Source organism: Aspergillus thermomutatus (genome assembly GCF_002237265.1).
Source record: "Aspergillus thermomutatus strain HMR AF 39 chromosome Unknown NODE_234, whole genome shotgun sequence".
NCBI lineage: Eukaryota > Fungi > Ascomycota > Eurotiomycetes > Eurotiales > Aspergillaceae > Aspergillus > Aspergillus thermomutatus.
The window spans coordinates 19,127-46,304 of NW_020798284.1; the positions used below are offsets into that span (position 1 = coordinate 19,127).

The following is a 27,178-nucleotide window of genomic DNA, read 5'->3' on the forward strand; positions in this document are numbered from 1 at the left end:
CGCATTCACCTTGTCGCACATGTCCTTTGTGATAAACGTCGAGAGCTGGTCCATCTCACCCAGCACCGCGGGCATCATATTCTCTTTCAGACAATCTTCAACAGCCTGCATTGCCTTGTGATCCTGGCATAGATTGCTCTGTCCTCCAGCCGCAGCACACTGCTCTTCGATCTTCTTCGTGATGTCTCCGGAGACACTGTCCGCAAGACTGGTAAAACCCGACAGACCCAGTTCATCAACATGTCACGGGTACTACCGCGGAGAATGTAGAAACCGGAATGCAGGTTGACAAGACCAGTATGCTCCTGGGCTATGCTTTGACAATGCATACTTATTATGCAAGGCTCAGATTTCCCAAGATTGGCATGTCTTACCCTCGCAAATGAGCATGGAGTCATCCCTTTGCACGGGATGAGGCTCCTCACTCCAATGATCGTTGTCCTAGAACCAGTTATGCACGTAGTATGTGGTCTTTTAAGTTTACAATGACGGTCTTGTCGAGGCCAGAAGGAGAGGCAGATACAGGGCCTGCACCCTCAAGATGACGCATCGAATGATACAAACGGCAGTTATCGCCCTGTTAGCAGGGGCTGTATCAGCGTCAAGTAACCTCCATGTTGCAGGAAATAGTACAGAGTATGATTTCATCGTTGTTGGCGGTGGCACAGCAGGCTTGACCGTCGCTACTCGCCTAGCGCAGCACTCCTTTGAAGTTGCCGTGGTTGAAGCCGGCTCACGATATGAAGACAACTCGTTTGCTGCATTTCCAGCCGCTGTTGTGCTTCCATCGGGATCAGATCCTACAACGGATTCGCCCATTGACTGGGGCTTTGTGACGGAGGAGTTTCCTGGTGCAAATCACCGGCGAATCCACTTCCCCCGGGGAAAGTGTCTTGGTGGATCGTACGCATTGCCTATTTATCATCCATCATTACTATGATGATACATATTCTAATCGTCTCTAGCTCCGCCCTAAACTGGATGATATACCAGCGGTATGTGGTCTGCCACTCTACGGGGAACGCTGACTGATCGAGTAGACCTTCCAAGAATGCAATGCAGCTCTGGGCGCAGGTTGTGAACGACAGTAGTTACCAGTTCGAGCATGCTCTGCCATACTTCCAGCAGAGCGTCAATTTCACCGCGCCGAATGCAGCTGTTCGTCTAGCTAATGCTACGGCAGATTATGATGCGGCGGCTTTTGACCTACGCAATGGCGGCCCAGTGCAAGTATCATATCCAAACTATGCCATGCCTTTCTCGACTTGGATGAAACTAGGAGTGAATGCTATGGGCATTGAAGAGACGAAAGACTTCAACTCCGGGACCCTCATGGGATCGCAGTACTGCTCATCGACAATCCAGCCGTTGAACCAGACCCGGAGCAGTTCAGACGCCTTCCTCAGTATCGATCCACTACCTCTTACAGTGTACGACAATACAGTGGCCCAGAAAGTTGTCCTAGACGCCAATAAGAGAGCAACAGGCGTTGAGATATCGGGTAATATAACCCTGAGAGCACGGAGAGAGGTCATCCTCTCCGCTGGCGCCATCCAGTCTCCCCAGCTCCTTATGCTTTCCGGCATCGGACCAGAGGAAACCCTCCGTAGCCATGCAATCTATGTGCTAGTCGACCTGCCGGGCGTAGGCCAGAACAGGGGACCATCCCTTCTTTGCACCGAGCTATCGTGTGCGAGTCGACACCTTCACCTCGTTTGCAACCCACCTGCTTGAGAATCTGCGCGAGCCTAACGGGCCGCTTGGAAGCCCGATCGCCGACTTTCTCGCCTGGGAGAAGATCCCAGCTACGCATAGGAAGAGTTTTGACAAAGAGATAGAGGACGATCTATCTCGCTTCCCATCTGACTGGCCCGAAGCCGAGGCGAGTTCGTCCCTCAACCAAAACCTGGCAGAGCAGACATTGACATATCTTATGGTGAAAAGTACATATCCGCCGCGGGCTCCGTAGGCAACTTCTCCAACCTCATGGCAGACCAACCGAGAGACGGATACCAGTACGCCTCCATCCTGGGTACGTTGGTGGCGCCCACCTCCCGCGGCAGCGTTACCATCGCATCCGGCAACATCTCCGAGCCACCGCTCATCAACCCAAACTGGCTCGCCACGGAAACGGATCAGAGAATGGCCGTCGCAATCTTCAAGCGTGTCCGGGAGGCATTCCAGAGTCGTGCTATGGCGCCCGTAGTGATTGGAGAGGAGTACTTCCCGGGCCCTGGTGTGCAAACCGACGAAGAGATCCTGGAGTTCATTAGAGATAATGTGATGACCATCTTCCATCCAGCGTGTACATGTAAGATGGGGGTGAACACGGACCCCATGGCGGTTGTGGATAGCCAAGGAAGAGTATTTGGGACACATGGGCTGCGGGTTATTGATGCCAGTGCGTTTCCGATTCTGCCTCCGGGACATCCACAGGCTACTTTTTGTAAGTTGTCTTTGTACTACGAAGGATAACTTCTCAGGGCAGTCGCTAACCGAAAGGCAGACATGTTGGCCGAGAAACTCGCTCATCAGATTGTACAGGATTATGATAGAGCTAGAGATAGAGGATGAATGGTAGTCTGTAGCAGTAGCAGATAGCGTGATCAACGAAGTGCCAATGGTCTCATGTTCTACGAAAGCTGGAAAACGTAAGCAGACTCTCATTCCGGGCATCACAAACTGTCCATATCTGCTATATGTCCCACTGTTGATGGAGATGTATATCTCTAGCTCAGTCATCACATGCGATTTGAGGTTTCTGTCTGCTTGATGAAGTCGTAGTTCACCAAGGCTACCTGACACAGAACGAATTATGTTCGTCGCCGGAGTTCTTCTATCTGAGACAACCAAACTGGCGAATCTTCTTGCATCTTCCACGACAAGTAACCGGGTGAGCCAATGTGCCAAGGGAGCATAAAAGTGTGACTATTCCGGACGGCACTTTTCCTGTGCCTGTTCAGATCAGAGTTTTACATTGACTTGTCATAATACTGCCGCCTGGAGAATTATATAGATGAGATATTCAGAAATGTGCTTGGTAACACCAGCCCTTACTTGAGGAGTAAAAGGTCACAGACATCATCACGAGGGCATCGATGACCAATATTCAATCCATCTGTCTAGCAGCATCGATCGAGTCTCGATTTGGTTTCGACTCGAGACTTTTAGTGAGAAAGATTTCATAATATGTCCTGTGTGATCTGACCGTCAGCACAGTCAATCTCGTGAATCAAATCCGAGTCAGTGGCTGAGCTATTTTCTCCGAGTACACAATGTCTTACAATTGTTTCTCGCCACAAATACTGATTAGCCACAATGATGGACCGTTGGATGACATCTGAACCCCGTCTCATCCTTACCATGGAATGGTGGTCTATTTTTACACTGCCAGAATCACGGTGCAACCCGGCACTGTGGCAGACCAGTTCCTGGTCACTCATGACAGCTGCACCTACTGAACGCAAATCACGAATGGCACATCTCCAGGAAGAATCTGTGCAATTCAATTGCATTACTGATCTCATGTTTTCGGCTCCAGAGATACAGGTGGGGCAATAGGCAAATACCGGTCTCGCCGGACCTATGAATAGCTTCGCCGGTTCTCAATAGCTCGGTTCTATAGCTTGGACTGATGGGTGGCCTAAATCACCTCAGACTGGGGATGTGATAATATACACTGACATCAGGCGTGCGGATATAGTATCCATAATGAAGGCACTATAGTAGTTTGCAACTGGCAAGCTCGGGAATAGTCACTATATAAACATGTCGCTCACACTCCACCGGGATTTCTTCTCCATCAACAAATCAAGTTATTTCTCACAGCGAGAAGATCAAAATGATAATGCACTCTTTGCTCTTTGTCTCCGCCCTCGCAGGCTCTGCGCTTGCCTTCCCTGGTCCCCACAGCTTTACCAACTCGACCATTCCCTCTCACCACCCTTCGACTTATACTCTGCTTCCCACAGGCGGAGCGGGTGGTAAGCCTACGTCCACCGATGGCAATGGCAATGGCCATCCTCAGCCTACAACAACTGTCGTCCCTGGTGGTGACTCTGGCTCCGTCTCAACCGTCACCGAGACCATCACCAAGACGACCTTCAAGCCCTGCTCGACTCCCATCCACACCCAGAGCGGCACTACCTACTACAGCACCTGGTTGACGACCTCGACCTACGAGACAACCACCTGCTACACCACCCACGTCCCCACAAATATCCCGTCTGCTACCACGGCTCCGGGATCTTCTCCCCTAACCACAACCGTCAGCCTGCCTGGTCCAGCGGACAGCTGCCCCCCTCCATCCACGGTCACCGTAACCGTCACCGTAAGCAGCGGCAGTAATGCTGGAACGCACACCCAGGCACCCGGTGGAGGCAGCGGAGGCGGTACCGGACACTGCCAGCGCTGCGAGACCATCACCTACACCAACACCTCCGGCTACACCACCACTATCGTGATTCCCCCAATCTCCGAGCCCAGCGCAGCAACCACCTCGGCTGAGGAAGCAGCCACGACCATTGCTACCACACGCACCGCGGGAACGGGGACAACCACCGAGCCTACTCACCCTGTTGGTACGGGCACTCGCCCCAGCCACACGCGGGGATCACCAAGTGGTACCGGGAGCGGTCAGGCTCCTACCGAGACGAAGACATGGCACTTTGATAGGAGGATGGTGCGGGTGTGAGACATTGACAGGGGGAATGCTTATTGTGGGGTAGTATAGAAAATAGCGCGTGAGCTCTTGGTCTTTGTTACAAGTGCTGAATAGCATGGGTGTCGGGTTGACTTCTGCACTTGGTCATATTGTGTCGTTGTTCGTCTCGGATATCTGAGCAACTGGCACTGTGTATCTCAATCCCTCGATATAGAATTGACATAATTATGGTCGTTCTTCGAGTGTTCCGTCAGCTACTTGAATCATAGCATTCTTGATCCGCACACTTAGAATGATGGCTGTCAGGGACAGGCATTCTCACTCCTTGCATGCGACCCTACCTAGGCTACGTGCCGTCCCTTGCAGCAATAGAAAAATATGCGTCAGTTGTTTAGGATTGCTGGGACGGGCTGTCGAATGACATTCTACTATCTAGCACAGCAACCCTTTCAAGGGCGAAGGTCTCATACGAGACGCGAGGCGGGCTGTTGATTGTCAAGCGGTGTCCAGGTGAAAAGCCCAAAAGTTCGGCCATTGTCGGACTGTCTAGCTTTTTCTCCGTCTATCTCTAACAAAGCGACTCTCGGATGTAGACACAATGACCAGATCTATCGGGATCGAGGATGTTCGGCTGAGCAACCCGCTGGATTTCGAAAGCGCCCTCAATATCCCGAGACTTGAAGAGTCCGATCAAAAGTATAACGCAGCAACACAACAAGATAAAGAGAACGATGAGGATATCGCGCCCGTTCCCTTTCCCGTGGCCATCGTGGGCATGGCCATGAGACTCCCCGGCGGCGTCAACGGCGAGAAGGACTTCTGGGACTTCCTGATCAACAAAAAAGATGGCCACTGCAAAGTCCCCGAGAGCCGATACAACATCGATGCCTTCTACCACAAGGACTCCATCCCGGGCTCTATCCGCACCCAGCACGGCTACTTCCTGCAGCAGGACATCGCGCACTTCGACGCGGGCTTCTTCGGCATCAGCAAGATCGAGGCCTCAAAGCTTGATCCGCAACAGCGAATGCTGCTCGAGATCATCTGGGAGTGCATGGAGAACGGAGGGCAGACGCAGTGGCGCGGTAAGAACACCGGATGCTACGTCGGTGTCTTTGGAGAGGACTGGCTCGATCTGAGCAGTCGCGATCCGCAGGCCAACGACCGCTACCGGGTGGTGAGCGCGGGGGATTTCGCGCTCGCGAACCGCGTCTCGTACCAGTATGACCTGCGCGGGCCGAGCATGACGCTGCGGACGGGCTGTTCGTCTTCGCTGGTCGGGCTGCACGAGGCCTGCCAGGCGTTGTACGCGGGGGAGTGCTCTGCTGCCTTGGTCGCGGGGACGAATCTCATTCTCACGCCGACGATGACCACGAGCATGTCGGAGAACATGGTTATCTCGCCCAGTGGAGTCTGTAGGACGTTTGACGCCGCGGCCGATGGTATGGCCGAGGCGAAGCGATCAATGCGATTTTCATCAAGCCGTTGGCTGCGGCTTTGCGAGACAATGACCCAGTCCGAGCGGTCATCCGATCGATTGCTGTCAATTGTGATGGCAAGACTCCCAGCATCACCACCCCTGGATTGGAGGCGCAGGAGAGACTGGTACGACGGACGTACAGAAAGGCGCTGATTGACGATATCGCCCGGACGGGATTCTTCGAATGTCACGGAACAGGCACCATTGTGGGTGATACGGCCGAGACTTCTGTAGTGGCCAAGATATTCGGCAAGGATGGGATACACATTGGCGCTGTAAGTGCGAGGGGACTTTGACGAGCATTTGACTCACAGCCCCAGGTGAAACCGAATGTCGGCCATTCCGAAGGTGCATCGGGCATCACCAGCGTCATCAAATGCGTTCTGGCGCTGGAAAATAGGGTCATCCCGCCAAATGCGTACTTTGAGCAGCCGAATCCCAATAGTGAGTCATGTGTATTCAGCCATAAACCGGTAGCTGACCTATGTGAGCAGTTGCTTTTGAACAGGCAAAACTCCAGGTGCCCGTCAACGCAACGCCGTGGCCGTCGGATCGGCTCGAACGAGTGAGCCTCAATTCATTCGGTATCGGCGGAACCAATGCCCATGTCAGTGTTGTGCAGGTTTCCATGTCGAACAGATTGCTAATCTTCGTAGCTGATCATGGACTCGGCCGCTTCTGTACGGGGAGAGCGAGAGACGCGAGCCCCAGCAGAACAGGCCTATTCTCTTCTACTACTCTCTGCGAAGACACCCAAGTCTCTGGACGGCAATGTCGAGGCAATCCGCCACTACTTGGAGGCTAGCCCGGGTACTCGACACGACTTGGCTTATACGCTGGCATTCCGACGCACGCATCTGTCTTACAAGGCTTTTGCCATCGCTCAGAAAGATGGCTCCCTCATTGCTGTGGAACGAGGCCGGCGGATAGATCCCAATCCTGTCTTTGTCTTTAGTGGACAAGGCGCTCAATGGCCCGGTATGGGGAGAGAGTTGTTGCTTCAATCGGATAGTTTCCGCGAGAGCATTCGAGAACTGGATAGGATCTTGCAGGACCTCAAGCCTGCTCCCGATTGGAGCATCGAAGGTACGTTTGGCTAGGCCACGGTCAAGTGGGTTGCGTCCTGACAGCGTAATAGACGAATTATGTCACTGCGATGATGCTAGCCGAATGAGCGACCCTCGACTTGCCCAACCTCTATGCACGGCAGTTCAGATCGCTCTGGTCAACCTCCTCCGCGACTGGGGTATCCTGCCGTGTGCCGTCGTTGGACATTCCAGTGGGGAGATTGCCGCGGCCTATGCAGCGGGGGCAATTTCAGCTTCGACTGCCATTGCCGTAGCGTACCCTCGCGGCCGGGCAATGGACGCCTTGACAAAACGAGGAGCCATGGCGGCGGTTGGGCTAGGTCACAATGAAGTGAAACCGTATTTGAGGGATGGAGTGGTGGTCGCCTGCGAGAACAGTCCGAAGAGCGTGACCATCTCGGGTGACGAGCAGGTCCTGGACTCCGTTCTTCAAGCGCTGGAAGCCGAGGAAATCTTTTGCCGCCGGCTGGCTGTCAAAGTTGCGTACCATTCGCACCATATGAAGGAGGTCGGCGGCTCGTTCGAGGGATCCTTGCCTGGGGTTGATCACGGCAACGGCTCCATGACTCCTATGTTTTCCACAGTCACAGGCGAGGTAATGACGGATCCGACTCATTTCACCCCAGCATACTGGCGGCAGAACCTGGAGTCCCCGGTCCTCTTCAGCACGGCTATCCAAAAGATATTGAAGGAGAGCGGCCCTGGTCTCTTCGTCGAGCTAGGACCCCACTCGGTCCTCTCTGCACCTCTACGCCAAATGTTCTCCCAGCTAGACGAGAAGAAACGACCCGCATACGTGCCCACTCTGATCCGGAAGGAAGACCAATGGAAATGCATCCTGGCTACCGCAGGCCATCTTCACATCCACGGCGTATCCGTGCACTTATCCACTCTCATCCCTCCAGCCAACATCCTGACAGACCTGCCCCCGTACGCCTGGGAGCATGGAGAGCGCTACTGGAGCGAGACCCGGCTCACGCACGACTGGCGGTTACGGCAGCACCCGCGCCACGAGCTACTCGGCCGTCGAACCCTCGAGTCTAGCGATATCGAACCGACGTGGCGCAATCTCCTCCAGGTCGAGAATGTGCTCTGGCTCCTGGACCACAAAATTGGCGGCGAGGTGGTGTTTCCGTGTGCGGGGTACGTCGCCATGGCCGGGGAAGCCATCCATCAGATATCCGGCGCCGCAGACTATAGTATCCGCAACCTCTTCATGCGGACAGCGCTGGTCCTAGGACAGACAGAGCCGGAGGGTCTTGAGATGGTAACGAGTCTTCGCCCTGCCCGGCTGGCGGACAATCTCGATTCAGAGTGGTATGAATTCACGATTAGCGCGTATCAACACGGCAAGTGGAGGAAGCACTGTATCGGACAGATTCGATCCGGCCCTGCTATGGAGCACCCAGCGCTGGGTGTCAACGGATACTCACGCGAGATATCGTCGGAAAAGTGGTACGCTGCCCTGCAGGACCGAGGACTAGAGTACGGCCCGCAGTTCCGCGGGCTGCAGAACATCACGGCTAGTCCCTCTGATTCGAAGGCAGCTGCGATGGTGCAAGATGTAGAGAACTATTACGTCAGTCGCTACGCTTTGCATCCGATTCTGATCGATCAGTGTTTGCGGCTGCTGAGTGTTGCGGCCACGCAGGGAATCAGCCGGCGCATGACACGGCTCTGCATCCCCACCGCCATCGAGAGCTTGTACGTTGCCACAGGGCGCGGGAAAATGGCTCTAGATGTCTCCTGTGACATGGGTGGAAGCACAATGACCGGAGACGCCCTGCTGATTGCGCAGGACGAGGTGGTTCTTTCCATGCGCCGTGGCGTCTTCTTCGGGGTGTCCGAGTCGGCATTGGAGGATGCAGAGGTGCCGCTGGCATCGACGCTGCACTGGAAGCCACATGTGGACTTGGTGGATCCCGAGAAGCTCTTCCCAATCGAGAGAAAATCGTATCCCGGGGATGTAGCGGATGAGCTCATCAGACTGATGATCGTGGAGAGCTACCATCGAACCAAGTCGTGTTTACCGGAAAAGGAACATCTCAGGCATTACAAATCCTGGCTCGACGGGGCGTACGCAAGATTCAGCCACGATGACGGCCTATACTGCCGTGAACAGGAAGCCTGTGCCATGAAGTCTGCACATCGATATCACCGGATTGAGGAGATCCTGGGACGCCAGGACAATCCTTTTCTGTTGAGTTACTTTAAGCTCGCGCAGCGAGTGCTATCTCACATTGAAGATATCCTCAATGATAAGCTCGAACCGCGCGAGCTCTTAGAAGAAGACGGCGGGACGCACCAGCTACACGAAAGCATGGCGCAGATGGCACAGTGGGACGACTTCCTCTCAGCCATGGCCCACTCGAAGCCTTCCCATCGAATACTAAAAATTGGTGCTGGAAATGGCAGCATCACCTCCGTCGTCCTCAAGGGACTTTCTTCGGCATCCGTCTATAGCAGGACGAGAATGTACGCCAAGTATACATTGACAGACACTTCTACCGACAACCTGTCTCGACTGAAAGAAAGATTCAAAGAACACTCTGCTCTCGAGTATCTCCCACTGGACATTACAAAAGATCCCTTGACGCAAGACTTTGAGGCCGGCAGTTACGATTTGGTTATTGCATCCAACCTCCTCCATACAACGCCTCAAATCGTCGAGTCTCTCGGCCATATCCAAAAACTCCTTGCCCCGGGTGGACGGCTTTTGCTCCATAAAATGACAAACACTTTTCCTCTTCTTGACTATGTTATGGGCATTCTTCCCAGCTGGTGGAGGGAACACGGTAGCAAAGCAGGTCTATCCCGAGAGGAATGGCATCAGAAATTACTAGAGGCAGGGTTCACTGGTGCCGATGTCTTCTCCTACAATAACATGGAGCCGTACGAGATCACTGCCAGCATTCTGTCTAGCCTTCCGCGTGGTTCCATCGACAAAGGAACAGTTACTCTTCTCTCCCGCGGCCCCAGTTCGACGTGGGCTCGAGCATTTCAAGAACGCCTCACAGCCGAAGGATTTGTCGTCCAATGCTCGACGCTATATGACGATACTGCCGTCGCCGAAGACGTCATATCTCTACTTGACGCTGAGGGCCCCTTCTTTCACGATATCTCCAGCAAGGACTTTGAGGCGTTTCAGACATTTGTCAAGAAGATCGAGGGCCACCTGCTGTGGGTGACACAGTCAGCTATAGCGGCAGATAGAGAGCCAAACCCGGAATTTTCTCTAGCTTTGGGGATGATGCGTACCTTGCGCCAAGAGACGGCTTTCAGAACGACCACCGTGGAAGTGGACGACTTCCATCTCCAGTCAATTGATATAATCTTGGAGGTGTTTCAGAAAGTACGAGGAAATACGGAAAAGAGTCAGGAGATTGCGGATCGGGAGTTTGCGATTAGGAATGGCGTTGTTCATGTGGGCCGTTTCCAATGGACTTCGCTGGACGATGTCCTCAATCATACGGACAACGCCCAGCACAGAGCGATAGACGTCAAATGCTTTGGCGTTATGGATTCTATCACATGGATGTTGGATGGCAGACCTCCACCGGTAGAAGATGATGGTGTTGAAGTAGATATCAAGTTCGTCGGACTGAATTTCCGCGTGAGTAGCTCTCTCTGGCCGAGAGACAGTCCGCTAACCAATGGACAGGATATCATGGTTGCCATGGGGCTCATGGGAGAAACAGGACATATTGGTCTGGAAGCCAGTGGCATTGTCCGTCGAGTTGGCGCAGGAGTGGCAGATATCCGCCCTGGAGATCGCGTCGTAACGGCTGGAAGAGGACTGATGGCGACGAGACGGATCCTCCGCGCTGGGAGTTGCCTCGTGATCCCTGATAACCTCTCCTTGGAGGATGCTGCGGCTGGTGCATGCGTCTTCACGACGGTTTCTTATTCCTTGATACACTGCGCAAACCTTCAGAAGGGACAAACTGTCCTTATCCACAGTGCGTGTGGCGGCGTCGGCCTGGGAGCCATACAGATATGCCAGATGATCGGAGCGGAGATCTTTGCGACAGTGGGTAGCCAGGAGAAAAAGGAGCATCTCATGGAGCACTATGGTATTCCTGAAGATTGCATCTTCGATTCACGGAGTACGTCTTTCCATGCGGATGTGATGAGAATGACCAACAACCGAGGCGTGGACCTGGTACTGAACTCTCTCGCCGGCGAGCTCCTTCACGCCTCCTGGAGATGCGTCGCCCCCTTTGGAAAGATGATCAAGCTTGGCAAGAGGGACTTTCTGGGCCACGGTAAACTAGACATGGATCTCTTTGGAGGCAACCGGTCGTTTATCGGTGTGGATCTCCTCCAGATCCAGATGGAGAACCCGCAATTTCTCTCTACCCTGATGAGGAGATACTTGCAGGATATACGTGAAGGCGCCATCCAGCCACTCAAGCCCGTCACCGTTTATGACGCAGCAAATATAGCCCAAGCATTCCGGTTCATGCAGTCTGGCAAGCACATTGGGAAGCTTGTCATCCGGATGCCCGATGAGCCGTCGAGTCTGCCAGCATCCGGGCTACATGAACGAGGGTCTCTTTTCAGCTCGAACACCTCCTACCTTCTGGTAGGCGGATTTGGGGGGCTTGGGCGCGCGGTAGCCACTTGGATGGTGGAGAAGGGTGCCAGAAACTTGGTCGTTCTGTCTCGCTCTGGTGACGAATCGCCTACGAATCGTGCCTTCGTCCGGGATTTGGAAAGCCAGGGCTCCCATGTTACAACAGTTACAGGCAGCGTGGCCAATATGCAGGATGTACGGCGAGCGGTTGCGGCAGCGACACAGCCCATTGCTGGGGTGATCCAAATGTCCATGGTCTTACGGGTAAGAACCTTCGTCCATGTTATACAGTGTTATGCTGAGTCGTTACAGGACCAATTGTTTGAAAAGATGACCCACGAGGAATGGAAGACCGCGCTTGCGCCAAAGGTAGAGGGAACGTGGAATCTCCACAGGGCCGTGGAGGGCCTGTCCCTGGATTTCTTCATTCTCTTCAGCTCCTTGACTGGCATATGCGGTCACTCCGGCTCGGCCAACTATGCTGCTGCAAACACCTTCCTGGACTCTTTCGTCCAATATCGCCAGTCCCAGGGCCTCCCAGCCAGCGTACTTGACATTGGTTTTATGGGAGACATCGGATACGTCTCCGAACACGCACCACGGACACTTGAATACAGTCGCTCCATCTCATGGCAGATCCTCAAGGAACGCAATCTCCTGCAAGCGCTGGAACTCGCTGTCCTTGGGGGACCACCGCAGCTGGCCGTCGGGCTCGGTACCACCAGGGCCATATCTGAGCTAACGTCCGGTGCCCCGTGGGGACAGGACGCTCGCTTTGACGCATGGAGCAATGTCCTGGCCGAGAGCGATAACGGTGGGACGGGGCAAGGGGAGGAACTGAAAAAGTTCCTCGCATCGGTAGAGCAGGATCCGACGTTGCTGGATGACCAGGCCACAGAAGACCGCATTACCTATGAACTGGGCAAAATGATCGCCTCGCATATGTCGTACCCGGAGGACATGGAGCTGGAGGATCTCGCCAACATTGCAATTGATTCGCTGATGACTATTGAGATCCGCAGCTGGTTCAGGCGACACGTCAAGGTCGAGATCTCCTTGGTCGAGATCTCCAATGCGGGGACTGTGAGAGGATTGAGCAAGACCACGATTAAGATCCTCCGCGACAAGTATGCAAGTGGGGAGCTCAAACAGGGAGAATCCATTGTAACCAATCTGGCGGAAACTGCGCCCGATGAGATGTGTCTTTGCCGGCAGGATAGGGATTTGGGAACAGACATGCACCCCATCGCCGGCGCAGTACCAGACTGGTATGCCCCAGGGGAAGGCCGCGTCTTCCTCACCGGCGCCAGTGGATATCTGGGGACCTTTTTCCTGAGTCTCCTGGCCGGCTTGCCGCACGTCCTGGGAATCGCATGCTTAGTCCGAGCGCCTGACGCAGCGGCAGGATTGTCCAGGCTTCAAAAAGCCCTGGAGGAATACGGCCTACCTTTTGACTTTGCCTCCAAGCTGGTCATAATTCCAGGAGACGTTGCCGATCCCACGCTCGGCATCGGAGAGGACTCCTTCAAGGAATGGGCCGCACGATGCAGCGTCGTCTTCCACCTTGCCGCGTTTGCGAATTATACTCTTCCCTACTCGGCGCATCGAGACGCAAACGTCCTCGGCCTCGTCAACATGCTACGCTTCGCCAACACAGGCCGCCTCAAGCCCATCCACTTTACCTCGAGCATCTCCGCTTGTGGCGTGTCCAAGTACCTCACAGGACAGCTCATTCCAGAGAACGAACGGCTGGGCTTCGATCTGGACGACATACAGCAACACATCGGGTACACGCAAAGCAAAGTCGTCGCCGAGCAGATCGCCTGGAACGCCATGGCCAACGGTCTGCCAGTGACCATCCATCGTCCCGGCTTCGTATCCGGCCACAGCGTCACGGGAACATGCAAGACAACCGACGTTCTCAACCGACTGATGGCAAGCTGTATCCGGATCGGCCACTACCCCATTGCTCCGCCGGTGCGCAACCAGTTCATCCCGGTCGACTTCGTCTGTTCAGCCCTGCTGCGTATCTCGCTTGTCAGCGGGACAGCGGGGCAGGCTTACAACCTCGTTCAGCCCGATCAGTCCCGGACAATCACCTGGAATGAAACGTTTGGGCAACTGAGCCGGTTGTGCTCGCCTGCTCTGCGGCGTGTGAGCTCCGATGAATTCATTCGGATCTTTGCGGAGAAAGAGGGACAGCGGATGAAGGCTGGGGTGTCCATGTTGGAGGATAAGCTGCGGGAGAACATGATCTTCTGGGGATTGGATGGGGGCACCATGGCGGTTTATGAGACGAGGAACATGCGTGAGGCACTGGCCGAGTTTCCAGAGGTGTTCCAGGTGCCTGATACTGCGGAGTTATTGAGAAGATACTTTCCTGTATGGGCTGACTTGCCCGTTTATCCATAGTCATATGGCTTAAGTGCATGCCTTGTTCATGCCTTGTAGATGAGGAATCTATATCCATGATTACTCATAGATTATTCATCATGCAGTCTCCACTTTTTCCGTTCCGAATTCCGAGTAATATTACCGTATCGTTACTGCTGGCCCACCTCTCTGTGCCTAAGGTACCTAATAATGCCCGAATGGTAAGGCTGCAGTATTCAGTTTGTGTCAAGGGATTCATGATTACTGATGTTGCAAAGAATTGGTCATCTCATTGCATGTATGAGTGTTGGCCAAGGCCTACATATACCATCTATATATCTGGTATATGAGGTATTCTGGTTCGGCAAAGCAGTCCCTCTGAGGAACCGAATTGGAACTTGGAAGCTTGGATGAGCCCTGCAACCGGGTCTCATAGCGGGTCTGTCCAGTTTCTCCCTAGCCATTGACCCCACCATTGAAGCGGCCTTTACGTAGTGGGCGGACTATTGCTTCTAGTGATTTTAACCTGATATATAAGCTGTTAGCTGCTCCCTGACGAGAATTTTATTCTCGTGGTCCTGGTGCGTGGACGGTGTGGTGTGTTGACGGCCGCCAGATCCATTTTCATCCAGATTGATATCTGAGACTGCAGCAATGAACGCAGCAGACGATGCAGTCGAGCGCGCCGAGGCGGATGCGAATCCCGTCTCCTCGCGCGCGAGCCTCGATTCCTCCTTCAGTTCTAGCAGCGAGGCATCGCAGCCCCGGCTCCGAACCCTGTATTCCCGACGCACCGAGACCGACCTCGAACGGTATCAGACCTCATCCCAAGCCCTAGATCGCATCGAAACCCAGCGCCTGCAGCATGCGCTCACCGTCGGAGAGAGTGTCAAGTCGCAGAGCCGAGCGTCTGCCCGAGCGCCTCTGCCCGCGTTCGGAGCCGGCAAGCCCTATCCCCCCCAGTTGCCCAATCGGGAAGACTATGTGATTGAGTTCGACGGGACAGACGATCCGCTGTATCCTCAGAACTGGAGCACGCGCCGAAAGTGAGTTGCAACCCCCGACACCCACGACACGGTGGTGGTGACGTTGATTTTCTTAGCCGTTGTGACTCTGTCTAGGCTCTGCACGGGTGCTATCCTCGCCTTCACGAGTATCTGCTCGACCTTCGACTCGGCCGTCTTCTCCAGCTCCACCGGCAACGTCGCGCGCGTGTTCGGCGTCGGCGTCGAGGTCGCCACGCTGTCGAGTTCGCTGTATATCCTGGGCTACGCCTGCGGGCCGCTCCTCTGGGCGCCGTTCTCCGAACTGCAGGGCCGCCGGCTCCCCATCCTCATCGGGATGCTGGGCTTTGGGATCTTCAATACGGCCGTGGCCGTCGCAAAGGACCTCCAAACTCTGCTGATCTGTCGATTCTTCTGCGGGGTCTTTGGCAGCTGTCCCCTCGCCGTCGTGGCGGCCATCTTCTCCGATATCTTCGACAATCGTTTCCGAGGGATCGCGATCGCCATGTTCTCCAGTATGGTCTTCCTCGGGCCCCTGCTTGCCCCCTTCATCGGCGGCTTCATCAACATGTCGTATCTCAGCTGGCGCTGGACCGCATACATCCCCGCCTTCATGGGCTACGCGGCCCTCGTCCTCAACTTCTTCTTCCTCAAGGAGTCCTACCCGCCCGTCATCCTCATCTACAAGGCCGCCGAGCTGCGCCGCCGCACCAAGAACTGGGGCATCCACGCCAAGCAGGAGGAGATCGAAATCGACCTGCAGGAGCTCCTCGTGAACAACTTCTCGCGTCCGCTGCGCCTGCTCATCCGCGAGCCGCTGATCCTGGCCGTCACCGTCTACCTCAGCTTCATCTACGGGCTCCTGTACTGCTTCCTGACAGCGTACACCCTCGTCTACCAGGGGGTCTACCACATGAACGCCGGGGTGGGCGGCCTCCCGCTCTTCGGGATGGTGGCCGGCCTGCTCATCGCGGGGACATACATCTGTCTGTTCGCGAGCAGATCCTACAACAAGAAGCTGCAGGCGAATGCTGGCATCCCCGTCCCGGAATGGCGCCTCCCGCCCGTCATCGTCGGCGGGGCGCTCTTCGCGGCGGGGATCTTCTGGTTCGGATGGACGGGGTTCACGGCCGACGTGCCGTGGATCGTGTCGACGCTGAGCGGTCTCTTCACGGGCTTCGGGCTGTTGATCGTGTTCATTCAATTGTTCAATTATCTGATCGATACCTATCTCATGTTGTAAGTGCTCCCGCCCTTCAAGAAGCTATTTCGCTATCTCTGACAGCTGCAGTGCGGCCTCGGCCATCGCAGCAAACACGTTCTGTCGGTCCGTGTTGGCGGCCAGCTTCCCGCTGTTTTCGCGGCAGATGTTTAATAATATGGGCATTCAGTGGGCTGCGACGCTGCTGGGCTGTGTTGCCACCGCTCTGGTGCCTATTCCGGTGATGTTCTACTTTTATGGCAAGCGGCTTAGGAGGAAGAGTCGGTTTGCGCCGACCTTGGAGCTGGATGAAACAGCGCATGCGCCGACAGAGGCCGAGAAGGAGGGTGAAGACGCTAGGGACACCGAGGAGAGAAGTCAGTCGTGATCTCTGGTCAGATGTAAATATTATGTGGAGTATATAGCGCTATCTGTGGTCAAGCTCTAAGCTTTCTCCCATTGATCTTGATAATCAAATAGAATAGTACGCGAGCACTTGGAGAATCGAAGATTGCCTCCCACAGTTATTGAAGCCAAGACACAATAGAATTAAGTCTTGCAAATCGTGCGACAGTTAGCTCCGAAATCGCCAGCAAGACAGTACCTCGGGATTGCAACTGACGCTCGTTCAATCCAGATGTCAGTCGATATAAGCAATGAACGGATGGACATGCTATGCCAGAGTAAATCTACTCCAGCCATCCATTGGACAGTACTCATGGCGCTTGCTCTAGTACAGAGAGGAGATCAACATTGGATTCAGCTGCATACTATATCTTATTGCCTACCTGTTCTCTGCAGTGCCGATGCCATCAAGACCACGCTTATAGACTCATTCTCCATCCAGGTATGATCTGTGTCTCTGCATTGGAACGATGATTTCCTGGAGACACTGATTCTGTTTCAACAGTCTTCTATGGCGTTATCAATCACTGTTTCTTTCCATCGCTTGGTCAGTTGTACTCACATGAGACAATTCTTCGTGTTCATAATGTCTTTGTTCTTGATCTGCCCTTTGACAAGATTTCAAAGACATGGTGCGAGACAACGCCTTTGTCTGCGCTCGGCGCAAGACCAACTGCGACCTACCGGCATGATATAGAGGGTCTTTGCCCTCACGGTGCTGTCTTGAAATAGAGACAGTTGATTGCTTCTAGCTTTGTAGTATCATGGACTTTTCACGAACTGATAATGAGGATGAAGACACAGAACATGTCTTATACCGACAAGACAGATGGAAGACATGTACAGCACCGTTCAGGGACGCTGAAGAGGGTATGTCTTGTACATAGGAGATGATTGAGATGTTGAGGTGAGCGAGGTTATATAAGGACCGTCAGTTCTCTACAATATCGATCAATTCCATCTCCATCATCATCATCCTCTCTTCTCTCTTCTTCCTACGATTATCATCAGCATTCCCGTCAGACAATCCTCCATTTGAAACTTTTCCTCAACTCTTGTCCTCTGTGTCTTTGTCAAGAGATCAAAATGGCAAACCAATCCCCCCCTAGACGTCGGTCCTTGCTAGATGACCTCCCTTTGGAGATCATGCAAATGATCCTGGGCTATCTCAACGACGAAGAGCTGCGCCGCCTCGTGCGAGACGTACAGGAGCTGGCCTCCCACGCCAAAGAGGTAATCAAATTTCGATTCAAGGAGAAAAATACTTACACCCTTCCAGATGAGGCCGCTGTTCTCGAGCACCATGGTGGCCGGCTCCCCGACAACGTAAACCCCGACAACGTGGCCCTCGGCACCATTGCCGGCATCATCAGGACCAATAACCTCGAGATCCTGAAGGTGCTGGTGGAGGCTGGTCTGGACCTGATGTCTTTCAGCTTGGGTGGCTGGCGTCTGGGACTGGCTCTCGCATGGGATAGTGCCAAGGATGTTGCAAGATACCTCATCGACGAGATGAAGCCCGAGGACCTTTTGCACGGAGTCTGCCGCGTCGGACGACAGGGTGAGCCCCCAAACTTCCTCACCTTGGCTGCGTGCTATAGCGCCGACATCTTCCGCCAGATGTGGCAGCGTGTCCACCATCTTCCAAACTGGCAGGACCATGTCCCTGAAGTGGCTCGCTTCCAGCTGTGCAGAGAGCGGATGCGCTTCTTGCACGGGAACTCGCTGAGGACGGGTTGGACATTGCACTCAGTCAAATGCCTGTCCTGGGGAAAACCGCGTAGCATGCAGCCGCCGAGTCCAATGACAACATGGACTTTATCGAGTACCTGTATGGCCGCATCCCCGAGTCCATCAACGCCGGTAGCAGTGAGAACCGCCGCACGCCCCTCATGATCGCGGCGGCCGAGCGGTGGCACGATCGCTCCAATGCGATCGGATGGCTGCTCCGGCATGGAGCCGATGCCACGATCATGGTTGAGGATGGAAAAACTGCGGCTTGGTTCGCAAGCGCGGCGCACCGCGCGGACTTGGCTCGTTTGCTTTCCTCGTCCTTTTCTCCGTACTCTGAGTCGATTCGGGGCTGATATGTTGCAGGTTTACCTCGAAGAAACCAAAAAAGACATTCGGTATGTTTCTCGGGTTGTGAGTATCGACGAAGCTGGATTACTCGTTCAGATCCTTGCTTTAGTTTTGGTTTTGGTTCTGTTTTTTGATCTTAATACTGGCTTATCGCAATGCAATATCATCACTTATTGATTCCTCATCTCAGACATCCTGGTAGCATAGATAGACTATGTACCTCATTGTAAGCATAGAGCCCGTAGAGGTCGGCCATCACAGCTGTCAGATAGAGCTAGGAGCATGATCTTGCTACATGGTCTCATTAATGGCTGAAGATGACTCGCGAATTGGCTGTTATGATCATTGAGCCATTGCCTCTGTAGCTCGGAGGAGAGATCTGGCGGCTTTCATTCTGGAGAAAAGAATGGACTCAATGAAACTGACGATATCGATGCTCTCTAGAAAGGAAGAAACAAAGGACTCTGCGCCGGAGAGGGTGAGGTGCGTTAGACCGAAAAGGGAAGGTAGGCAGAAGGCGAGATATACTCTGTACCTTTCACATTCATATTCATAGTGGTCTAATCACTAAGATGAGCCCAATCCAAGGCACAATACACTTCTAGCCCATGCACGGCCTTAGAACACAGCCTCCTCTATCTGTACTCCGTAAGCATCCAGGTAACATGTCTGATTCCTAATTAGGAAATGCTGTGCTGTGGGTCTACCCCGCACCGGCGTCTAGAACCAAGCGCTCAGCCAATCAAAAACATGAGTCAGCATGAGTCATTTTCACTCATGTCTTGGCATTTTAGACTAACCGTTTCCGGCAAACCGGGGATTGGCCAATCAGATCATTCATGTTCGATAATCCATGAAGGTATACACAGTACAGTATGAGTGAGGATGATACAGAATGATGTTGATGATATGAAGTCTGAGAGATAGAATAAGATCGTTTTGATTAATGCTGGTCATTTCGACTCATCATGGGCATAGAGACAATGGCATTATAAAGAATGGCTGTTGGAAGAGGACTGAAGTAGTATGTAGAGATAGAGAATTGCATCACTTGCTTGAGACGAGAGACTAATTGATATGGATAGCTGGTAAGAGATAAATTTCCACTGTTATGTACAACCGTCAAGAATGATTATACCCTCTAGCTGATATGCGTGGCATTGCTGAAGCCTTGAAGATGGATCATAGGAGACATCTTCAAGTAAGAGTCGACATCTTCTGACTTGACATTCTTCTTGTTCGTTGCTGTTGAGACCTCTAATTATCTGCTACTAACTGTTCTATCTAGGAACCAACTGTTATAGGATGGAATGATAACAGGTTATCTCTTCTGTAGGCCAAACAATTAGATGTAGGCTAAGCGCCCCACACCCGCGGACTTCCAACTTATAAAGCGCCATCCCCCAGCTTCCCTTTCTCTCCGTGTCTTTTCTCTCATCATCCATCGTCGCTCTCGACGACCAGGCGCCCTTTTCCCTATATCTTTCTAAACCCGCCGGGTCCGCAGACCCGGCTTAAAGCATAGAACAATGTCGGTCACCGCCATATCTGCGCAGGTGGCCCGCCAGACCGTCCCAGTCTTCTTCCAGCCTCATCGATCTGCATAATTCCCATCCCAGTGGACTTCTCCAACCGCATCAGTTTTCTTCGTTTGAGTTCTATGATAGTACCACCGCCTTTGTCTTCCCGGATACCACTTTCGATCTTGCCGCGCCGTTTGCTCCCGACCCCTCGTTCTACGACCCGGATCCATCTGCATTTTTACCACCCCCACCCCCCGATCTCGCTGGCTTCAGTGATCTGGACTATTCAATTCCGACGGGAACTTCTACTTCCACTTCGCCGTATGAGCTGCCCGTGTCTGCGCCTGATCCTTTCGACTTGACTGCTACGACTCTGCCCTTTTTGGACTTTGATTCCCCGGGCACAGATTCAGGTATGTCTTCATCATCGTCAGCCTCAAATCATACTGACACAAGCAGACACGCCAATCAACCCAGGCCAAGTTCAAGGCTCGACTCCACCTCTGCTCATGCCCGCCTCGACCCTGCCCGTGTCCATTACTGCAGCCCCGTCTACCTCTGGGGACAGCTCGCCCAGGGAATCGTCGAACCGGGTCTCGAAGCGGCAGCTCAACACCCTTGCTGCGCGGAGATACCGCCAACGACGGGTGGACCGGATGAACCAGCTGGAGGCGGAACTGGAGAAGGTGAAGCGGGAGCGGGATGAGTTGAAGATGCGGGTGTCGAAGCTGGAGGGGGAGACGGAGGCTTTGAGGGGGTTGTTGAAGAATAAGAAGTAGATGTAGTTATGTTATGATGACTTTCAATTTCGTGTGCTGTTCGAGGTAGCATAACGTGCGTCTTTTTGATTTCGCAAGGTCATTAATATTCAATGTCCTTGTCTCGAATCAGGCGGTTTATTGCATACTCCGTACAACCATAAGACCAGTGGCTGTGAGATACATTAATATCATAATCACTAAGAGCATGATTCAGATCAATATCAATATGATCTGATGTCAGATTTCGTTGGTGGTGATGAACCTTGACTAGGTGGTGATACACATCTACCCATGGCCATCCATGACGGACAATATTATCTGATATCAATTACATGACGATTCCGAGATCCGCTGATGTCTTCTCTCTCCTTCTCTCTTTTCTCCTTATTCCCGTAACAAGCACAAGAGCAGTCAGGTGACGTCATTATGCATCATATGCCGAACCGCAGCACGAACAGGCTGATTCCCGTGGAAGAAAGCATCCTGTCCTGTCCAGATCCATTGCTTCGTACCCAGAGTTCAATCTTCATTCAATCGTACAGCAGAGAGTGTCCTTTAGGCAGCGGGCAATATGCCCCGGGGCTTACCCAGTATGACCAACAACGCGAACAACCACACACTGAACGAGAACGAGAAGGAGGAGGACCAGAGCCAGAACGATGGAATGACCAAGGCAGGTAAACTACGTCAGAGATGGATGAGCGGATCGATACGCTAATAGCCACCAGCAGAGCATGGCGCTGGCCCCCTGCACCGGCTGCACAGGGCTAGACCGGCCAGATGCACCCATGGATAGGGGCGAGGACGAGGACGAGGACGAGGACGTCTCGGACGTTGCGACGAAGCTGATCATGGAGGACCCCAGCTACCACCGGGATCTACTTCGGGATCTGCTCAGCGTGATGCGCCTGGTGGACGACGCACACGTGCAGACGCTGCTGGGGATGATCCGCGCCGACTGCTCGCTGGAGGAAATCCGGCTGTTCGTCGACAAGACCTTGAAGGACCTGCAGGCGGCGGGCAGGGATGGCGAGACGATCCAGACGCTGGAGGATATGCAGCAGCGGGTGCGCATCGAGAGCGGCGAGCCGGCGTTCCGGCCCCAGGTCATGGATATCCATTACCTGTGCGACGGGGCGCCGTACAAGGTGCCTGCGAAACCGTGGACGAGGGTGACGGAGGACGATGCGCTGGTGTCGCATCTGATCTCGCTGTATTTCACCTGGGATTATCCGTTCTACGCGTTTGTCGACCTGCAGGGGTTTGTCCAGCACATGCGGGATGGGAATGTCAGCTCCGACCTGTGCAGTCCTTTTTTGGTCAATGCAATGCTGGCCAATGCATGTGTACGTCTCTGTCTTGTTTGGTCTTGTGTCGAGTCTAGCTGATAATACGACAGCATTATTCACAATACTCCGAGGCATATGCGATACCAGGCGATGTGACCACCAAGGGGAGTGATTTCCTCGCCGAAGCCGAACGACACATGCATAGCTACCAGCTCGAACGAGGGAAGAATGTGCGTCTGGCTTCTCTGCAGGCGACACTGCTCCTGTATGAAAGGTAGGTGCCCTCTCAAAGATGGCTTCTCCTACTGACAATGCAGGTATTCCATGTCCGGCGACGACGACCTGGGGTATACCATGTTGCACCGCGCCATCGAAATGGCCGAGTCCCTGGGAATCATCAACGGCCCGGACCTCGACCTGGACAAGCTGCAGATGTCCGAGGAGATGCGATCCTCGATCCAACGAACCGCCTGGGGGCTGTTCCAGGTCGACACGTAGGCTCCCCATCATCCTTGGTCATGGTCAAGCTGACTGCATAGGGTCGTGCATACAAACTTCCGAAAACCGAGCAAAATCCGTCGAGTGTGCGTCAAGCGAATCAACCGCAACGAAAGCGATTCCAGCGAGCAATGGATGCCCTACCCGACAGGCAAAAAGACTCGTCCGTCGTTCCTGAGCCAATACTTCGACGAGGCCTGCCGCCTGTCCTTCATCGCAAGGGATGTCTCCCACCATCTCTACCAAGACCCCAAACCAGACGTCAACCAGCACGAGCGCAAGCAAGAGTACTACAACCAGCTCCGGGAATGGGAAGCGCAGCTCCCGGACTACTTCGACCCAGCCACTAACCCCCCGGCCCACATCCTCCTCCTCAGGTACGTACCCCCGCAACTGCAGCTCGAGCTCCACTGATCGAAGGAGGATGCGCTACCACACCATTATGATCAGCCTGTCGCGCGACGGGTTCGGCATCCACCGGTTCTTCTCCGAGGAAGCCGGCCACACGCAGACCGTCACGTCGCCCACGCGCCGTCTCCGCGCCCAAGCAACCGAGCAGAGTCTCGCCTCGGCGCGCGCCATCGCCGCCCTGGTGCGGGTCCACCGCGCGGAGTACGGCATCGGCCGCACGCACCCGTTCACCACGTACGCGATCATGGTGGCGCTGTTCACGATGCTCGACCACGAGTCGTTCGACATCCTCGACGGCGACTTTCTGGCCCTGACGAGCGCGTTCTCGGTCATCGCGTGCCGGTCGCAGGTGGGCAGGAACCTGTTCCATATCTTCCGGCAGTCGGTGCGGGCGCAGGACCAGGAGGCGCGGGTGCTGGAGTCGGAGGCGGCGCCCGAGGAGATCAAGGAGCTGTTTGGGCGGTATCCGCGCTCGCAGAAGCCGGATAAGTGGGATGACTATGTGGATGGGCTGGATAAGTTAGGGGAGGGCGAGGGGAGGGATGCGCAGGCGGTGGATGGCATGCGCAACTATGCTGCGGCGGGGGTGCACGATATGCTGCGGAAGTATGAGAGTTTGAGTCTGGGGCAGGATAGGACGTAGTGTATGAATAGGATGTTCAATCTACATTCTGTCTGTATCTATACCATAGTGTGCACAGTTCGCATTGAGGCATATCAAGTTATCAAGATCAAGTTATCAGCCACATTTTCCATGTCCACCCGATGAACCTGTCCTTCTAACGATATTAGCATCTTAACTTCTCAGTGCAAGGTTGTCAACCATTAGACCACTCAGCCAAAAAGGTGTCTAGACTACCATTTCTAGCGTAGTAGGAATAATAGCGCGGATTCTGGTCAACAAAAGGCACTTACTCAATCACCACCTCCTCCCATACCCTCCGCGCCGTCCTCCATATCCCCCGCCATATCCCCCTCCAACTCCCGGTCCGCCATGATAATGGTGATGACGATGATGATGCCGTCCAAAAGTATCCATGCCCAAGCCCGGGCCGGGCGCGTAGTGTCTTCGCGGTGGTGGCATGGCCATGCCCATCATTGGGCGACGATGGCGGCGACTCGACATGGAGAAACAGAGGCCCATTTTAGTCTTAGACTTAGGAATGAGTGATTGATAGAGGTCAAGTGTATTCGACTGAAACAAAGATGACTTAAGTGGTGCCGGTGCCGTCGACAAGATATACTCGGGGTAAAGTCTTGTCGTCATACTCCAATACTCCACCCATACAACCACAACCAAAGGTACAAGACATGCTACGCTTCAATAGTGATACACAAAATCCACCGCTTTATCGCCACTCGTCACCCGGCGCGTCTCCTCTTTCTCCCCCGCCTCGATCTCCCGCTTGAGGCCGTTCTCCCGCCGCAGGTACACCGCATGCGACAGGATCACGACCTGCGCGACGGCCAGCGCCCCCAGCGAGAACGAGTTGCCCAGGACATACGGCGCGGAGCGGTAGATCTGGCCCGAGACAATGCCCGCCAGGTTCCCGATCGTCTGCTGGACGCCGATCTCCAGCGCGCGGCGGTAGTGCGGCGCGACGTTGACGTTCAGCCAGGCGATGTTCAGCCCGACGCCGGTGTACGTCGCGATGCCGACGAGGTAGGTGGCGAAGTACTTGACCGCGTCGCTGGAGACGGCCAGCAGGAGGATATACCCGACGACGCCGAAGAGGTTGGTTACCAGCAGGAACTACCGTCCGTCAGCTCAGCTCAGCTCAGCTCAGTTCTCCTGGACGAGGGGGGGCTACCAAAGCAAAGCGCGAGTACCGATCCGCCGCCCACGCCACACTCACAAACACGATCGCGGCCCAGAAGTACACCGGCACAGTGAGGAGATTGCTGCGGAGCGAATCGTACCCGATGCCGCGGAGGATCGTCGGCAGGAACGTGCTGAACCCGTACAACAGGATATCCTGGCAGAACTGCGTGGCGGCGCTGAACGCCAGCTTGGGGTCGCCGATGGCGATGCGCATCTCGGCCCAGGTGAACTCGTCGCGGCCCATGTACGCGCGGCGCTGCTCGTTGCGCACACGCATCATCCATTTCTCCTCGGGGGTGAGGAAGTAGGCGTTTGCCGGGTCGTTGGGGAGTCCGAACCAGATCAGCGCCGCGCAGATGAGGCTGAAGAGGCCTTCGATGATGTACACCCACCTATCTCATTCTCATTAGTCTTGTAAGAGGTGAATTGAGGGGGAAGAGGGAGATACCTCCATCCGGCCTTCCCCCCAATCCCGTCCATATGCAACAGGCCATACGCCAGTAAGCCGCCGAACGCGCCGGAGATGGCGGCGCAGCTCATGAGGTACGAGACCCGCTTCGCCTGCTCCTCGCGGCGGTAGATCATCGTCAGGTAGAGGTTCAGGCAGGGGAAGAGCCCGGCCTCGCAGGCGCCGAGGATGAGTCGGGTGGCGTAGAGCGCGGGCACATTCGTCACGAACCCGGTGAAGACGGTCGTGATGGACCAGACGATGCAGAGGCCCGTCAGGATGTTTCGCGGGGTGAGCTTCTTCATGAGCACGGCCCAGGGCGCTTCGAGAAGGACGTAGGTCACGTAGAAGATGGAGACGGCGGTGGAGAACTGGCTGGGCGAGGCGTCGATGGCTTCCGGCATGCCTGCTACCTTGACGTTTCCTGTGTTGTCAGGTCAGAAGCCAAGATGAGAGGCCGGTGGGGGATGGGAGATACCGATGTTGGTTCTGTCGAGGAAGCAGGAGAGGTAGGTTAGCATGATGATCGGGACAAAGGCGAGGTCGAGCTTGAGGAGGAGTTTGCGCTCCTTTTTCGGATCGAGGACAACATTCTCGATGTTGCTGTCGATGCCCTGGTCGATGCTCGCTTCGTCTTTGTCGTTTTCCAGTGGTTCCTGGAGGGACGGTTTGCGATCTGGGACTGGCTGCTCAGTGGACATCGTGCTCTTCCTTGACTGTGAACGACCAGAGAGTCTGGACGCATGTTCTTATATCGAGCTCATTCGAGCAGCCCCAGATACGGCATTGACAATGAAGTAAACGATAACCCCGGACCATCGATATGCTTGATAGGCAATTCCACGGCAATGAGATTATCTTCCGTAATTGAAACTGACCATGCCAATCATCGTCGCCGGCCGATCCTCCCCTCTTCGGGCCGATGTAGTATCAGCAGAAGCTTATTGGGGTGATAGGCAGTGGAGACGCCTTAGTCTCTGTCGGTTGGAGAATAGAATTGGAGAATTGGGGTCAATCAATGGCAAGTCAGTCCAAAGTGGTGGATTTGTCGTTGCTTTCAGTTTCTGATACTGAATTATGATAGGATGGATGCTTGTATCGACACAGCAGAGAGCCCTATCTCGGAGCCCACATGCCGATATCTGGGGTATTCTTATCAGACAGTAGCTGCATGAAGACAGACGCAGCGATATGAGGTTGAGATTTGATATCCGGGGTGATACACTCCTACTTGTCCATACACACCACCTCCAGAACATAACATCGCCTTGATTCACGCCACAGCCAAAATGGGCAGCATCACCACCAGCATCACCACCACCAACAGCAGCATAAACATCAGCTACACCACCCGCCTCCTCGCCCGCCAAAACCTCATCACCAACACCTCCGGCCTCGTCCCGCGCTCCCTGCAAGCCAACCTCCTCATCCTCCCCTCCCGCTACGCCCCAGACTTCCACGCCCTCTGCCTCCGCAACCCCGTCCCCTGCCCCCTCCTGGCCATCCTCCCAGCCGGCAACCCCCACGCCGTCTCCCCAGCCGCCTGCATCCAGC

General features: G+C 54.4%; 7 protein-coding genes across 7 annotated transcripts; 6 read left to right on the plus strand and 1 right to left on the minus strand.

Annotated features, from left to right (window-relative positions):
• Nucleotides 1-541: 541 nt before the first annotated feature.
• On the plus strand, nt 542-2,574 carry CDV56_102976 (GMC family oxidoreductase; the record flags this gene model as incomplete). The annotated part of the gene is made up of 6 exons (XM_026756595.1): nt 542-903; nt 966-995; nt 1,041-1,644; nt 1,736-1,943; nt 1,994-2,446; nt 2,507-2,574. 6 exons carry the CDS (start codon nt 542-544, stop codon nt 2,572-2,574), a joined length of 1,725 nt encoding a protein of 574 aa, XP_026611335.1.
• A 1,267-nt stretch (nt 2,575-3,841) lies between these two features.
• Nucleotides 3,842-4,693, plus strand: CDV56_103348 (extracellular proline-rich protein; the record flags this gene model as incomplete). Its single annotated transcript, XM_026756967.1, has 1 exon — nt 3,842-4,693. The coding sequence occupies one exon, from the start codon at nt 3,842-3,844 to the stop codon at nt 4,691-4,693; it is 852 nt and encodes a 283-aa protein (XP_026611336.1).
• Nucleotides 4,694-5,261: 568 nt separating this feature from the next.
• Nucleotides 5,262-16,773, plus strand: CDV56_103490 (uncharacterized protein; the record flags this gene model as incomplete). The annotated part of the gene is made up of 10 exons (XM_026757109.1): nt 5,262-6,105; nt 6,180-6,418; nt 6,464-6,587; nt 6,638-6,750; nt 6,800-7,229; nt 7,282-14,189; nt 14,726-14,777; nt 14,833-15,226; nt 15,302-16,423; nt 16,476-16,773. The coding sequence occupies 10 exons, from the start codon at nt 5,262-5,264 to the stop codon at nt 16,771-16,773; spliced, it is 10,524 nt and encodes a 3,507-aa protein (XP_026611337.1).
• Nucleotides 16,774-17,876: 1,103 nt separating this feature from the next.
• On the plus strand, nt 17,877-18,877 carry CDV56_104723 (ankyrin repeat protein; the record flags this gene model as incomplete). The annotated part of the gene is made up of 2 exons (XM_026758342.1): nt 17,877-18,525; nt 18,582-18,877. 2 exons carry the CDS (start codon nt 17,877-17,879, stop codon nt 18,875-18,877), a joined length of 945 nt encoding a protein of 314 aa, XP_026611338.1.
• A 1,524-nt stretch (nt 18,878-20,401) lies between these two features.
• Nucleotides 20,402-21,174, plus strand: CDV56_104940 (bZIP transcription factor JlbA/IDI-4; the record flags this gene model as incomplete). Its single annotated transcript, XM_026758559.1, has 3 exons — nt 20,402-20,449; nt 20,514-20,808; nt 20,855-21,174. The coding sequence occupies 3 exons, from the start codon at nt 20,402-20,404 to the stop codon at nt 21,172-21,174; spliced, it is 663 nt and encodes a 220-aa protein (XP_026611339.1).
• A 716-nt stretch (nt 21,175-21,890) lies between these two features.
• CDV56_105058 (transcription factor domain-containing protein) lies at nt 21,891-23,997 on the plus strand (the record flags this gene model as incomplete). Its single annotated transcript, XM_026758677.1, has 5 exons — nt 21,891-22,502; nt 22,556-22,719; nt 22,763-22,939; nt 22,985-23,320; nt 23,394-23,997. 5 exons carry the CDS (start codon nt 21,891-21,893, stop codon nt 23,995-23,997), a joined length of 1,893 nt encoding a protein of 630 aa, XP_026611340.1.
• Nucleotides 23,998-24,675: 678 nt separating this feature from the next.
• CDV56_105274 (uncharacterized protein) lies at nt 24,676-26,325 on the minus strand (the record flags this gene model as incomplete). The annotated part of the gene is made up of 4 exons (XM_026758893.1): nt 24,676-25,107; nt 25,166-25,568; nt 25,625-26,048; nt 26,103-26,325. The coding sequence occupies 4 exons, from the start codon at nt 26,323-26,325 to the stop codon at nt 24,676-24,678; spliced, it is 1,482 nt and encodes a 493-aa protein (XP_026611341.1).
• Nucleotides 26,326-27,178: the final 853 nt, after the last annotated feature.